Source organism: Equus caballus, chromosome 4, assembly GCF_041296265.1.
Source record: "Equus caballus isolate H_3958 breed thoroughbred chromosome 4, TB-T2T, whole genome shotgun sequence".
Lineage (NCBI taxonomy): Eukaryota > Metazoa > Chordata > Mammalia > Perissodactyla > Equidae > Equus > Equus caballus.
The window spans coordinates 88,942,503-88,957,211 of record NC_091687.1 but is presented as its reverse complement, the minus strand read 5'-3'; the positions used below and the strand labels follow the sequence as shown (position 1 = coordinate 88,957,211).

At 35.7% G+C, this 14,709-nt stretch overlaps 1 protein-coding gene across 5 annotated transcripts in view; it reads left to right on the top strand.

The window, feature by feature from the left end:
- Positions 1–14,412, top strand: part of TMEM209 (transmembrane protein 209) — a 30,522-nt gene extending 16,110 nt beyond the window's left edge. For 4 of the 5 annotated variants that reach the window (XM_001501827.6, XM_023639673.2, XM_023639674.2 and 1 more), the window contains exons 10-15: positions 2,678–2,803; positions 4,894–4,991; positions 6,109–6,223; positions 6,320–6,417; positions 9,532–9,605; positions 12,701–14,412. In XM_001501827.6, the coding sequence (XP_001501877.3) occupies positions 2,678–2,803; positions 4,894–4,991; positions 6,109–6,223; positions 6,320–6,417; positions 9,532–9,605; positions 12,701–12,755 (566 nt within the window). In that variant the 3' untranslated portion in view covers positions 12,756–14,412. Of the gene's footprint in view, positions 1–2,677; positions 2,804–4,893; positions 4,992–6,004; positions 6,224–6,319; positions 6,418–9,531; positions 9,606–12,700 lie in introns of all 5 variants that reach the window. The other variant, XR_011437991.1, reaches the window with a different exon arrangement.
- Positions 14,413–14,709: the final 297 nt, after the last annotated feature.

Sequence of the window (14,709 nt, the reverse complement as noted above, 5' to 3'; positions counted from 1 at the left end):
ACACACACACACACACACACACACACACACCCCCACCCCCACCCACCCCCTTTCCCACCACCACCTATTCCCCAGCCCTAGGCAACTACCAGCCTGTCTCTATAGATAGGCCTGTTGTGGATATTTCATATAAATGAGATCATACAATATGTTGTCTTTTGTGACTGGCTTCTTTCGCTTGACGTAATGTTTTCAAGGTTCATCTGTGTTGTATCGCCTATCAGAACTTCATTTCCTTTTATTGCCAAATAATATCGCATTGTAAAGATCTACCACATTTTGTTTGCCCATTCATCAATTGATTGCCATTTAGGTTGTCTTCACTTCTGGGCTATTATGAACAATGCTGCTATGAACAGTTGTGTAAAAGTATTTGTGTGGATGTGTATTTTAATTTCTCTTGGGTGTTACCTAGGAATGGAATTGCTGAGCCATATAGTAAACTCCTTGTTTATTTGGGAAGTACAGAAATACACAAAGGAGAATATTACCCATAGTTCTGCTTCTAGAGATAACCATTATCAATTTTAAGTCACAACCAATTATTATTTTTGGAGAAAAATACTATGATGCTAACTATATATATCAATTGTAAATTATACATAATTTAAGAACATTAAAATATGAAGAGTATATATTTAGGAGTCGAGAAAATACAGTACCTCTGTATGTATATATTTTTAATGAAATTGTGGTCATACCATTTTGTTATCTGCTTTTCCCCCCACTATTTCTCTTTTGTTGAATATTCTCCAGTACTATTTTTATGGCTAGATTGTATTTCTTTTTTATATATACAATGTGTTGTACTTTTAACTGATCTTTATTATCTAAAATTTATGGTTTTTTCCCTTTGCTGTTATTAATAATGCTGTGAGTCAGTATCCTTTTATCTAAATATTTGTGTACATTTATAATTATTTCTTTAGGATAATTTCTTAGAAATGGAGTTGGGCCAGTAGCATAGTGGTTAAGTCTGCCACATTCCACTTCAGTGGCCTGGGGTTCACAGGTTTGGATCCTGGGCATGGACCTACACCACTCATGAGAAGGCCATGCTGTGGTGGTGACCCACATACAAAAAATAGAGGCAGATTGGCACAGATGTTAGCCCAGGCCTAATCTTCCTCACCAAAAAAAAAGAAGTGGAGTTGTCAGTTCAATAGGTATAAACGTATTAAGTCTTTTGATGTGCATAACCTTTCAAAAACCTTATATCAGTGTATATACTCTAGCAACCATGTCACATGTAAGCATGGCTTTTTCCCAACATTGGATATTACTAGTAAGGTTGGACATTTTGTGGAATTTCTGGTGGTTTATTAATTTCTTTGGATAGTTGTCTTTCATGATATGAGGAAAGAAATCGCTGTCATAAAAAGTTTCTGTGGGGCTGGCCCCATGGCTGAGTGGTTAAATTCACTCACTCTGCCTTGGCGGCCCGGGGTTCAACAGTTTGGATCCTAGGCGTGGGCCTACACGCCACTCATTAAACCATGCTGTGGCAGCATCCCACATAGAAGAACTAGAATAAGCTACAAGTAGGATATACAACTATGTGCTGGGGATTTGGGGAAAAAGAAAAAAAAGAGGAAGATTGGCAGCAGATGTTAGCTCAGAGCCGATCTTCCTTACCAAAAAGCTTTAAGAAAAAGTTTCTGCTTGTCACTTCCATAGCAGGCAACTTTTAATTCAACCTGATTTTGAAAGCTGTCGTATATCTTTTTATAAATACCCTACAAAAATCTTCTGTGCAGAGCCAGCCCTGGTGGCCTAGTGCTCCACTTCAGTGGCGCAGGTTTGGTTCCCAGGTGTGGAACCACACAACTCATCTGTCAGTAGCCATGCTGTGACAGCAGCTCATGTAGAAAAACTAGAAGGACTTACAACAAGTATGTACAACTGTGTACTGGGGCTTTGGTGAGGGAAAAAAAGAAGAGAGGAAGATTGGCAATAGATATTAGGGTGAATCTTTCCCAGCAAAAAAAAAGAGAGAAAAATCTTCTCTGTGTTAGTTGTCCATAGATCTGCTGATATGGATTTGGCTGCCCCTTTTGTAATGTGTGTGTGTGTGTGTGTAAATCTGGCTACCTTGCCAGAAATGATGAAATAAATTGTAGGTAAAGTAGATAATGGCCAGCCCTGGTGGTCTAGTGGTTAAGTATCAGCACTCAACCGCTGCAGCCTGGATTCGTTTCCTGATCATGGACCCACACTACCTGTCTGTCGGTTGTCATATTGTGGCAGCTGCGTGTTACTATGATGCTGAAAGGTGTGCCACTGGTATTTCAAATACCAGCAGGATCACTCATGGTGGACAGGTTTCAATGGAGCTTCCAGACTAAGACAGACTAGGATGAAGGACCTGACCACCTACTTCCGAAAGAGTCGGCCATGAAAACCCTGTGAGTAGCAGCAAAGCATTGTCTGATACAGTGCTGGAAGGTGAGAGGATGGCGCAAAAAGACCAGGCAGGTTCTGTTCTCCTCCACACAGGGGCCCTAGGGATCAGAATCGACTGGATGGCACTAACAACAAAAAGTAGATCATGCAAATTGTTAGGACTATTATTGCTTTCATTTATTCCTTCAACATCTATTGAGGGAAGAGCATTTTAAGTTCTTTTAGAGACCCACATGAAGAATAATCTGTGTTGTGTATGTTTTATTTTTGACAGAGGCTAGTATTACTAGCTTGAAGCAAGCTGCTCTGGTCAAAGCTCCTCTCATTCCAACTCTGAATACAATCGTGCAGTATCTAGACCTTACACCAAATCAGGAATACTTGTTTGAGAGGATCAAAGGTAACTGTTGATTTGAAAAAGAAAAAAACAAGAGCTTTTTCACTAGTACTTTGAGATGTTATAATAAAATAAAGGTAACAAAGAAAAGCACTTTTTGAAAAAAGGAAAAGTATCCCTAAGTATTATCTCATATTTTATAAATATATATAATTATGGCTTAATTAAGGCTTATACTTGAACAACTTTTGGGTTTTATATTTTATATGCTTAAGAATTGTCAAAATAATGTAGTTAGCCTTGAATATGTTAATTAATGATTTTATTGTATTTAGGGAGACTTAAATATGAGCTAAATGGGCTCAAGTGAATATTTCACTAATTTTCTACTGGGAGTAGAAACTACCAAGCATGGGTGCCACTGTGGCATTCTTTATAATTTTAGTATGCTGATACTTATTTCTTTGAGTTTTTATAATTTGTATTTAATATATTGCTTCTTTATATTTCTGTTATATTTTGATTATTTGGGGGGGGAATTCTGGTTCTTTGGGGGGTCTTCTGAGGAACCTGACTTGAGAGTCAGGGAAGTACCCTTCCTGAGCCTCCACACGCCCTCTTTATGCCTCCCTACTTTTATTTGGATAAATTCTGTAAAATGTTCTCATCACTAAGCAAGTTTTAGAAATAATATTTCACTCTTCAGATTCATCATAAATGTTAATGTAAAAATGTTATGGTGCCCGCTCTCTCCCCTAGGTTGGCACTGGGGTTCAGGAATAAGCATTTATCATGACTTTTAAAAACTTTCTATATAAGGAAAATTCAAACATGCATAAAACTAGATGCAACAGTATGCTCAGCCCTCTTGTACTCAGCACCCGTCCCAACAGCCGTCAGTCCCTGGGCAACCCCTGCATGAGCCGTGTCCTGTCTAGCCCCTCCCTTCCTGTGTTATTGGAGACAAATCCTCCACACTGACATCACCTCATCTGTAAATATCTCCATATGTATCTCTAAAATAGAAGGCTTTTAAAAAACCACAGTACAATTATCACACCTAATTTTTGAAACAGTTTCTTTATATCTTGAAATACACAGCCTGTGTACAAATTTCCAGCTATCTCATAAAATGTATAATTACTTTGTTTGGTATTGTTTGTTTAAATTGGGATTTAAATCTTATCACATATTGTGATTGGTAGATGCATTTAAGTTTCTTTTAGGCTGCAGGTTTCCCATCCATCCTTTTTGCTTTGCAGCTTATTTGTTGAAAGAACTGGATTGTGTGTCCTATTGAGTTTCCCGTGGTGTGGATTTTGCTGAACATGTCCCCATGGTGTAGTTTGACATGACCCTCTGTCCTCTGTATTTCCTGTGAATTCAGGTTGCAATTTTTTGGCAAGATTGCTTCATAGGTGTGTGTGTGTGCGCGCACGCGTGTGCATATATACAAAGTATATATAAAGTATTATTGTATATCAAATATGCAAAAAAGTTTACAAAATACAGTGAACACAGTATGGGCCTTCTAGATTGAACAGTTACCAACGTTTTGCCATTTTTGGCACGTCTCTCTCTCTCTCTCTTTCTGTGTGTGTACATACACACACACTTTTTTTTGCTCTACTATTTGAAAGTACATTACAGACATTATTACTTTTCAGCACAAGAATTCCTGAAAATTACATTCTCCTGCATAACCACAATACACTTATCAGACCTTTAAAATTAACTATATTTGTATAATATCTAATATACAGTTCATATTCAGATTTCCCAATTGTCCAAAGAATGCTATATATTCTTTTTTTATCCCTAACCAAGATAGAGTCTAGGTTTACACATTACATTGTATTGTTTTATCTTTTTTTTTAGTCTCTTTGTCTAGAACAGTTCTGCCACCATTTTTTTCCCAAATGACATTGACTTTTTTAAGAATCCAGAGTAGTAGTCTTCTCCCACATTGTGGATTTACCTGATTCTTTCCTCATGGTGATGTTTGAGTTAATCTTTTATATGTTGTATTTCTTTATGTTTGGGTGTTTTGATCAGGTTTTTAAGATGATTTGCTTCCCTTGTTATAACTTCTTAGGCTTTTTCTTATTTTTTTGCATATTCTTAGCTTTTTAAATTTCACCTTTGTTTTACAGAACTATCTCAAGGAGGCTGTATGAGCTCGTTTCGATGGAATAGAGGTGGAGACTTCAAAGGACGCAAGTGGGACACAGACCTGCCCACTGATTCTGCTGTAAGTTCCTAGTTTTGTTTTCTCAGGTTAACATTTTTCTTTTTTTTTTTTTTTGAGGAAAATTAGTCCTAAGCTAACGTCTGCCACCAATCCTCCTCTTTTTGCTGAGGAAGACTGGCCCTAAGCTAACATCCATGCCCATCTTCATCTACTTTATATGTGGGATGCCTGCCACAGCGTGGCTTGATGAGCAGTGCCATGTCCGCACCAGGGATCCAGACAGGCAAACCCTGGGCCCCTGAAGTGGAATGTGCAAACTAAACCACTGTGCCACTAGGCTGGCCCCTTAGTTTAACATTTTTGTTATTGGATTTATGTGTTTTTATTTTTCCATTATAAAAATAAGTACTAAAAAGAACTTAGAAACTAAGGTAGAAATAAAAAATAAAATTGTACAAGTGTCTTAACCCAACCACTGTTAATATTTTGGTGTATTTTTTTCCCTTTATTTAGGTTGTGCTATTTTTTAGTTTTTATCATAGCTGTAATCATGCCATATGTAAAATTTTGTATCCTGCTTTTTTCACTTTTGCAATGTTTAACTATTTTTTCATTATTACACACTATCATCTAACTGTTCTCCTATATTGGGCCTAAAAGTTTGAGAAACGTGGAATGGGGAGAGATTTCTGTTTTTCTATCTCAAATAATGTTACAAGGACTATCATGATGCATATTTCTTTCTTATTTGGGATTATGACTTTAAGAAAGATTGCTAGAATTAGATTTATGAGATCACAGAATATAAAGTTTTTGAACATTTAAGAGTTTTTCAAAATCATGTTCTTTATCTTTTTATAGTGACTGTTATGTGTGAAAATGAAATTTTAAATGTTAATATTCAAATTGAGTATTGAATGTATGTGTATTTTATCTTGGTTTTGCTGTTACTTAACTCTGGGTGTGAAGGATTCACTTAACGGAAAACTTAAGATTGTCTTGCTTTTATCTTTTCATTGTATAGATTTCATCTTAGAACCTCTTGAAAACATTTTTGCTAATTTTCTCTTTAGGGGAAAATTTAAAAGTTGGAGTCATTATAAACACACACGTTTTTAGAAGGCTGTATCCATGATAGATTTCATGCTGACTTTGAAACACTGTCCCTCCTCTTCAGATCATCATGCATGTATTCTGCACCTACCTTGATTCCCGGTTACCTCCACACCCAAAGTACCCCGACGGGAAAACATTTACCTCTCAGCACTTCGTTCAGACACCAAATAAACCAGGTATAAACCTTTCCTGAAAGAATGAGTTGAGCTTTTCACATGAAATATATCCAGTGGTTTGGTTTTATTTTTTAACGTAGCGTGTTTCCTTTACAGATGTGACCAATGAGAATGTCTTTTGCGTTTATCAAAGTGCTATCAACCCTCCCCACTATGAACTGATCTACCAGCGTCATGTCTACAATCTTCCAAAGGTACTTCTGAATGTAGAAGTTGCTGTTACAGAATGTTGAGGATGACTTGCTTTGATATATATTTTTTTTTTGAGGAAGATTAGCCCTGAGCTAACATCCACCACCACTCCTCCTCTTTTTTATTGCTGAGGAAGACGCCCTGAGCTAACATCCATGCCCATCTTCCTCTACTTTATATGTGGGACGCCTGCCACAGCATGGCTTGATAAGTGGTGCATAGCTCTGCACCTGGAATCTGAACTGGTGAACCCTGGGCCACCAAAGCTTAGCGCATGACCTTAACCGCTATGCCACTGGGCTGGCCCGCTTTGATAATATTTTTTTTTTAATTTATTTTTTTTTATTTATTTATTTTTATTGAGTTAATGATAGGTTACAATCTTGTGAAATTTCAGTTGTACATTAATGTTTGTCAGTCGTGTTGTAGGTGCACCACTTCACCCTTTGTGCCCACCCCCCACCCCACCTTTCCCCTGCTATCCACTAAACTGTTCTTAGTCCATAAATTTAAATTCCTCATATGAGTGGAGTCATACACAGATTATCCTTCTCTCGCTGGCTTATTTCACTTAACATAATTCTCTCAAGGTCCATCCACGTTGTTGCAAATGGAATGATTTTGTTCTGTTTTGCAGCTGAGTAGTATTCCATTGTATATATGTACCACATCTTCTCTATCCATTCGTCTGTTGATGGGCGCTTAGGTTGCTTCCACGTCTTGGCTATTGTAAATAATGCTGCAGTGAACACTGGGGTGCATAGGACTTTTGGGATTGCTGACTTCAAGCTCTCTGGATAAATACCCAGTAGTGGGATGGCTGGATCGTATGGTAGTTCTATTTTTAATTTTTTGAGGAATCTCCATACTGTTTTCCATAGTGGCTGCACCAGTTTGCATTCCCACCAGCAGTGTATGAAGGTTCTTTTTTCTCCACAACCTCTCCAACATTTGTTACTATTAGTTTTAGTTATTTTTGTCATTCTAACGGGTGTAAGGTGATATCTTAGTGTAGTTTTGATTTGCATTTCCCTGATGATCAGCGATGATGAGCATCTTTTCATGTGCCTATTGGCCATCAGTATATCTTCTTTGGAGAAATGTCTGTTCATGTCTCCAGCCCATTTTTTGATTGGGTTGTTTGATGTTTTGTTGTTGAGTTGTGAGAGTTCTTTGCTTTGATAATATTTTTAAAATAGGATTCTCTTTTTTATGGAGTAGGTAAACTTTTAAATTAGGGAAAATTTATTTCTTGTATATCCTTTTTTTCTTTTCTTTTTTTTTTTTTTTTTTACTATAAAGCTAATATATATTTAATTTGGAAAAGTATAAAGAAAAGAAAAATCATTCATTATTCCATTACTTAGAGGCAGCTCCTTATTAACATGTTGGTGTGCTGCCTTTTGGTAAATTTTATTTTGGTCTTTGTACTTTTTTACAGGTTGAAATCATATTATTTACATAGTTTTATATCCTTTTAAAAATTAACTTTATAACATAATTTTTTAGTGCCATTAAAAATCTTCAGGAAAATACTTTTTAATGGCTATAAAAAACTTCATCATAAGATTGTAACATAATTTATTCAACCATTCCCCTACTGTTGGACATTTTGGATGCTTCTAATTCTTCATTATCATAAGTACAGCTGAATATTCAACTTTATGCATATAACTATCTTCATTTGGGGTAATTTCTTTAGCCCAAAGTCCAAAAGTGGAATTCTAAGGTACAGAATATTATCAAGGCTTTTAAAACATATTATCAAATTACTTTATAAAAAAGATTATTGTACCAGTTTACACTTCTTTCAAGGTATTTTACTCTCGATTGCAAACAGATTGTTTGCAGTTGTGTTGGTGACCTTTTCTCATATTTTTCTACCGGCATTGTTAGTAAGAAATTTTACATTTACTATAATCGTAAATCATGCTCTCCATCAGATTCCCAGGAGAGAATATTAATTTCATTTTTTTCAAGTTTAGTATTTCAACTTTGTAAGTGTAAATATTTTGGGCCATTGATATTCCTGTGGGTACACATGCAAATCCTTTTTTACTTTTTGTTTGTTTGTTTTTTTTAACATTTTCTTTTCCTTTTTCCCCCCAAAGTATATTCTTCGTTGTGGGTCTTTCTAGTTGTGGCATGTGGGATGCCGCCTCAGCATGGTTCGCTAAGCAGTGCCATATCTGCGCCCAGGATTCGAACCAACGAAACACTGGGCCGCCTGCAGTGGAGTGCGTGAACTTAACTGCTCAGCCATGGGGCCAACCCCACAAATCCTTTTTTACTTTTTAAAGAAATACTGTCTTTTAAAAATTATACATCCGTAGATTCTTGAGTAAAAACAATAAATCAGAGTAAGCAGCTACAAGTTAATCAGTAAGTTGAAAATCTCACTTAGGAGCTATTTTACAGACCAGAAATTACATATAACAGTTTGAGTTTAAGGGCTAGCAAAATGCTGCCTCGTAGTTCCTGGTAGCTAAAATAAATGTATATTTAACTTGTTAATTATACTGTTATTAACATATACTGTAATGTATTTTGAAGTGTGATTAAAAGTTTTTTAATCCCATCACTTTTGTTTTTGCTGTTGATTTTGGAGATAGAACAGTTTTTGTGTGTCGTATACAGGGTCACCAGCCTCAGAACAGCTCTCTTTCAAGCTTTCATAAATACTGCTGCTCACGTGTGGAAACTTCCCAATGTGTTTACTTTCCGCTCATCTTTCAGGTCTCAACTTAAAAATCCTTCCCTTGGGGAGGCATTCCCTGCCTCCCCGTCGGGGTCAGATGCCCGCACCTGTTGCCCTGATGCTCTGCACCTCCTCTCTCATGACAGTCATCATACTTTCTTTTAATTCTCAGTTTACTGTCTGCCTTTCCTACTAGACTTTAAGCCCCTTGATTACGTGGATTCTGTCTGTCTGATTCACCACAATGTTCTCTCTTCCTAGCACAAAGTAGGCACTTTGTTTAATGAATGAAAGTCTGAATTATGTACATGGAATTCTGAGTATTAGAATGTGAAGGATCTGCATTTACCTATCATACTGAATCTTTGGTTTGGTTTGGTTTAGTTTAAATCTTGCTCTCTTTTTCTCTTTATTCCAGGGCCGAAATAATATGTTTCACACCTTGTTAATGTTCCTCTACATTATAAAGACCAAAGAGTCAGGAATGCTTGGGTAGGTGTGGTAGGTGTTTGTGCTTTAAAAACACAAGTATTTAATTTGTTTACTGTTTTTCTTCTTATGGTAAGATTCTGCAAAGGGCAGCTTCATATACTGAAAGGATTTGTGGAGCGAACAAGAGATATGGCTTCTAGTACTAGCTCAGCCTTGTCGCTCACCAGCTCTGCTATCTTGGGCAAGTCCATTAATTCCTCAGAACTTCCATTTATTTCCCTGTTGGTAAAAAGGCAGTTGGACCATCATTGGCTTTACACTTGTGTTCCCCAGAGGAACAACTCCGAGATATATCTCAGGCTCTTGCCACTTTGAAATTTATAAAAATAATAAAAAACTGGAGTCTATTTGTATTTACACCATCCCATTTCAGACACAAAGCCTTCTGCAAAATGTTTACACTTCCACAGAGTCTGAGTCAGCACCCATTCCATAATATTGTTAACTGGGATGGAAAAATGGTCAGTTGAAATTGTTTATTCTAAATACTTAGTAATGAAGCTCACATACTGTTACAATAAATTCACAGTTGCTATATTGTCATTTTGATGATCCAGCATTTTAGTGTGTGAGTAACGTTGGAAGTAAGTGGACACGGGCTAAAGCTGGGGAAGTCTGGCACTGCACGGTCTGAGGGCCCTAAACCTGGGTTCTGGGTCCAGCTCTGCCAGCAGTAAGCACACTGAGGCTAAGAAAATGTAAAGAGAAGGCCTTGGAGTAGAAAACCTCTGGGGTCCATTACAGTTCTGTCATGCGTGCGTCTTTTCTAAGTTTTGTGTAGGTGCCCTCTTTTATACGTATTCTAGAACTGCATTGTCTGATAAAGCAGCCATCAACCACATGTGGCATTGAGCATTTGAAACATGACTGGTCCAAATTGAGGTGTGTTATAAGTGTGAAATACATAGACTAGAATTCCAAGACCTAGTACCAAAAATATATATCTATATCTCATTAATAATTTTGTATATTGTTCGCTTGTGTTGAAATAATATGTTGGATATATTGGGTTAAATGAAATCTATTATTAAAATTAATTTTACCTGTTTCTTCTTTTTTTTTTAACTATTTTTTTTTTGAGGAAGATTAGCCCTGAGCTAACATCTGCCACCAATCCTCTTTTTGCTGAGAAGACTTGCTCTGAGCTAACGTAATGAATTTTTAGTTCAATTGAAAATTTATCTTTTCCTTCAAAAGATCCACATTGATATTTTGATGCATAAATGATTTGTCATGATAGCATGAAGCTTGGATTGAGTGCCATATACAGTTTGTCATATGCATAAAAATGTAAAAACTTTACATTTGCATTTTACATATCATATGCATAAAAACTTTAAAAGTACTTAATGGGGCAGTAATTTACTCAGACGCCGAAAAGAATTGATTTAATTTTCAGAGTGCTTATTTTCTCTTAAGAATCAGCTTTTATGTGGAAAATGAAACATTTTAAACTAAAATTAATATATGTTTTATTTCTTGGGATTTTTTTTAACCAAGGCAAAAAAAAACTTTGAAATTATTAACTTTTAAAATATGATTGATTAATCTTTTTAATACATTCTAAAACAATCAAATGGTTAAAAGACACTATCCTGTAACTTAAAGGAAATAGAGTGGTTCAAATGTAGTCCATTTGGAATCCTGACCATAAAGCAGTAGATTGATCCAAATACATTATCAATTCAGTGCCACATATTTGTGCAGTTACTGGAATGAGATGAATGTTTTACTTTCAAAAGGGAAAAAGAAATCTAGATAGAATTAACTACACAGTAACTTAAGTGTTCTGTTTAGCAGAAGACACCGTAAATAAAGTTTGAAGCTAAATGACAAAGTGAGACAAAGCGTGAGAGTTGCAACACATATATCAAATCCAAGCTAATGTTTGTCATCTATAAAGAGCATATATACATTAATTAGAAAAGAGAAATATAGAAAATGGTCAAAGAGACAAAAGATTTTTTCATAGAAAAGTGTTGTGCAAATGGTTAATAAAACACAAAAAGATGCTTAACTAGCCTCATATACAAACAAGCCAAAATGAAAACATTTTTTCTATCAAATGGAGATTTAGCATTTGCAGTGTTGGTGAGAGTATGAAGGAGTTACTGTCTGGAGTAGTAGATTTTTCTTATTATATGCAATATCCTTTAGTTTAAGCTATATTAATAGTACCCATATGCAGATTCACTGAAGCATTTCTTGGTTTTTTTGTTTTGTTTCTTGGTTTTGGGTGGGTTTTTTGGGGAGGAAGATTATCCCTGAGCTAACATCTGTGCCAGTCTTCCTCTGATTTGTATTTGGGATGCTGCCACAGCATGGCTTGACGAGTGGTGTGTAGGTCCGTGCCCAGGATCAGAACCCACAAACCCGAGGCCACCAAAGTGGAGCATGCGAACTTAACCACTATGCCACCAGGCTGGCCCCCTAAAGTATTTCTAATAATTAGAAAATTCCTAATTTAAGTCAAATAGGTAAAATTCTCTGAAAGGCCTGGCATCTCTATCATCTCTGTTTTTTAAATTTAATTGACACTTTAGGGGCTGGCCCAGTGGTGTAGTGGTTAAGTTTGGTGTGCTTCACCTTGGCAGCCTGGAGTTTGTAAGTTCGGATCAGTTTGTAAGTTCGGATCCTGGGCGCAGACCTGCATTGTGCAGACCTATTCCACTCATGAAGCCATGCTGTGGTGGCAACTCACATAAAACAGAGGAAGATGAGCACAGCTGTTAGCTCAGGGCCACTCTTCCTCCCAGAAAAAAATTAAATAAATAAATTTAATTGACACTTTAATCTTACTTGCTAAAACTGCCCTGTAACTCTATCTGATGTAATAGTTCTTAAGGTCCACTGAAAAATTAATTTTCAACTCCATAAATCAATTTGTTCTAAATTTGAGTTTTAAGCACAGTTAAGAATTATTATTACTAGAGTTCACCTGATAAACCATGTGTGCCATAACTTATTGCAGAATAGCGTTAAATGTCATCGGTTAAACGTGTATTCCTGGTGAAGACTCTTGTTTTAGTTATTTGAAAAAAGACCTTCAATGCTTGGCAGTCCAGTCTGCTCAAACTGTTTTTTCTCTTTCTTAGGAGAGTTAATCTTGGTCTGTCCGGTGTGAATATATTGTGGATTTTTGGCGAGTAGTGGGTCGTTGAATTCCAAACATTTGGACTTTGATTTGGCTGAATCAGAAGTTGAATCTCAGCATCCGTGAGTCACTGCCACTTTTGAAAGAAGATACATATGAACGCTACAGACTCTTTAGATTTAACGAAAGTTTAGCTATTATGAAACTTGCTGTATCTTCTACACCAAGAGATAGTACCCTCGGTTTTTTACCGCATTTCAGATTTTTCAGTTGCCTACAAAACTGTGATCCTTCAGATTTTTGTTGACCCCAACAGTGTAGGTCCCCCTTAATTAAATAAGTTTGAGTCTCTTTTCATTGTAAACCCCAAATAAGAATCATCCACCTGATTCTTCCCTACAAAAATTTTCTTCAATCACATTATTTAGTATAAATACTTAAAAAGAAACAAGTTATAATTTATTTTTTATCTCTGTATTTCCACAGTGTTCAGCAAATAAGCCTATGTCCCACATTTAAAGAAATGAGATAAACTTCTAAGTAATGTAGTAGTTCATGTGTATTTTTAAAATATTATTGAAAGAGATTTGACAGTATTAGCGTTTAAAAATTCAACTCTTGAATTAAATTTAGTTGATAGAATTAAACTTTTGGGTCTTAGTTAAGAGGCTGAGGACATCAAGAAAATTACTGCTTTGGTTTAATAACTCAATTTCACTATTCCATAGTATTGTATTTTAAGAGTTCCCTTCCTTAAGATCATATGATACCTTGTCTGTTTAAATTTTTTAGATATGTTCAAAATTATCTGGAGAGTAAGAAGTTACCACATTTGTAAGTTTTACTTGACTCTCCATCCTTATTTTCTTATGTGTATATGCAGTATCTCTAAGGCTAGCTGGCATTTGTGTGTGTTTTCCAGATTGACATATTATTAGAGACTGCTTCCGTCACCTGGAAACAAGTGAAGCCAGTATCTTCTGAGCCACTCATGTCATTATTGTATATGCAGCCTATTTTGTATCGTTTGTAAATTCCATTTTTCAAAAAGTTGTTCCTGTTTTTTAAAAGTTAAATGTCCAAAGGAAAGGAAGTTTCTATCTTTTGATTGCTTTTGATATGTTTTAAATGTTTGCTATGATATTTTAGAAGAAAATATCAATTAAATGTGTTAAGTATAAAAGCATGTTAGAATCTATTTCAAAAGTTATTGAAGGTGTCATGGAATAACAATTGTTAACGTTGTTAAACTATTCATTTGCATATTCTTTATTAAAAGTAATAAGGAGAAAAATTTTAACAATACTTAAGACAAATTTTTTTTTCTTTATAGGACTTACGGCAGCTTTTAGTCCAAAAATTCAAAGCTATAATATTTTATTTTTTAAGTGCCTGTCAAAAAATACAATATGCAATATAAATATACATGTCAAAAGAGTTGGGAGATGTATGAAGAAAGAAAGGGTGTTTTGTTTGCACACTGAATCTAGTATGGGTTCCTGTACTCGGGGGAGCTATCCTATATTAACTTGTCCTCACAAATGTTTGAGCCAGTTTATACTTTAATATGGCTTTTATTAAAAATATTTTGTGAATTAGTTTGAATTTATACTTCGGGAAGACAGTACACTGCAAATATGGTAAATTTTTTGGTCCTTGTGTTAAAATGAGTAAATATCAACTTTTCTCTAATTAAATGTTATTTATAGTATATTTTACACAGGTTTTTCTTTTCATTGCTTGACTCATTCTTGTGGGATCAAATCCACTAATCTAGATTATTTTCACTGTATCATTTATCCTTTTCTTCTCTGTGAATATCAGCCTTTACTTCAGCCAAATTCGTCTTAGGGGCATACTTAGGAGTCTAAACTTTAGTTCTTACTGAGACACAAAACATGCTGTGTTGCTTGGCTTCCTCAAACTGATAGGCACTTAGAACTGATATTTTAATGGTGAAGACACGCACATGGGGTGGCACTTCTCGTCTCAGCCGTGTACCATAAATCC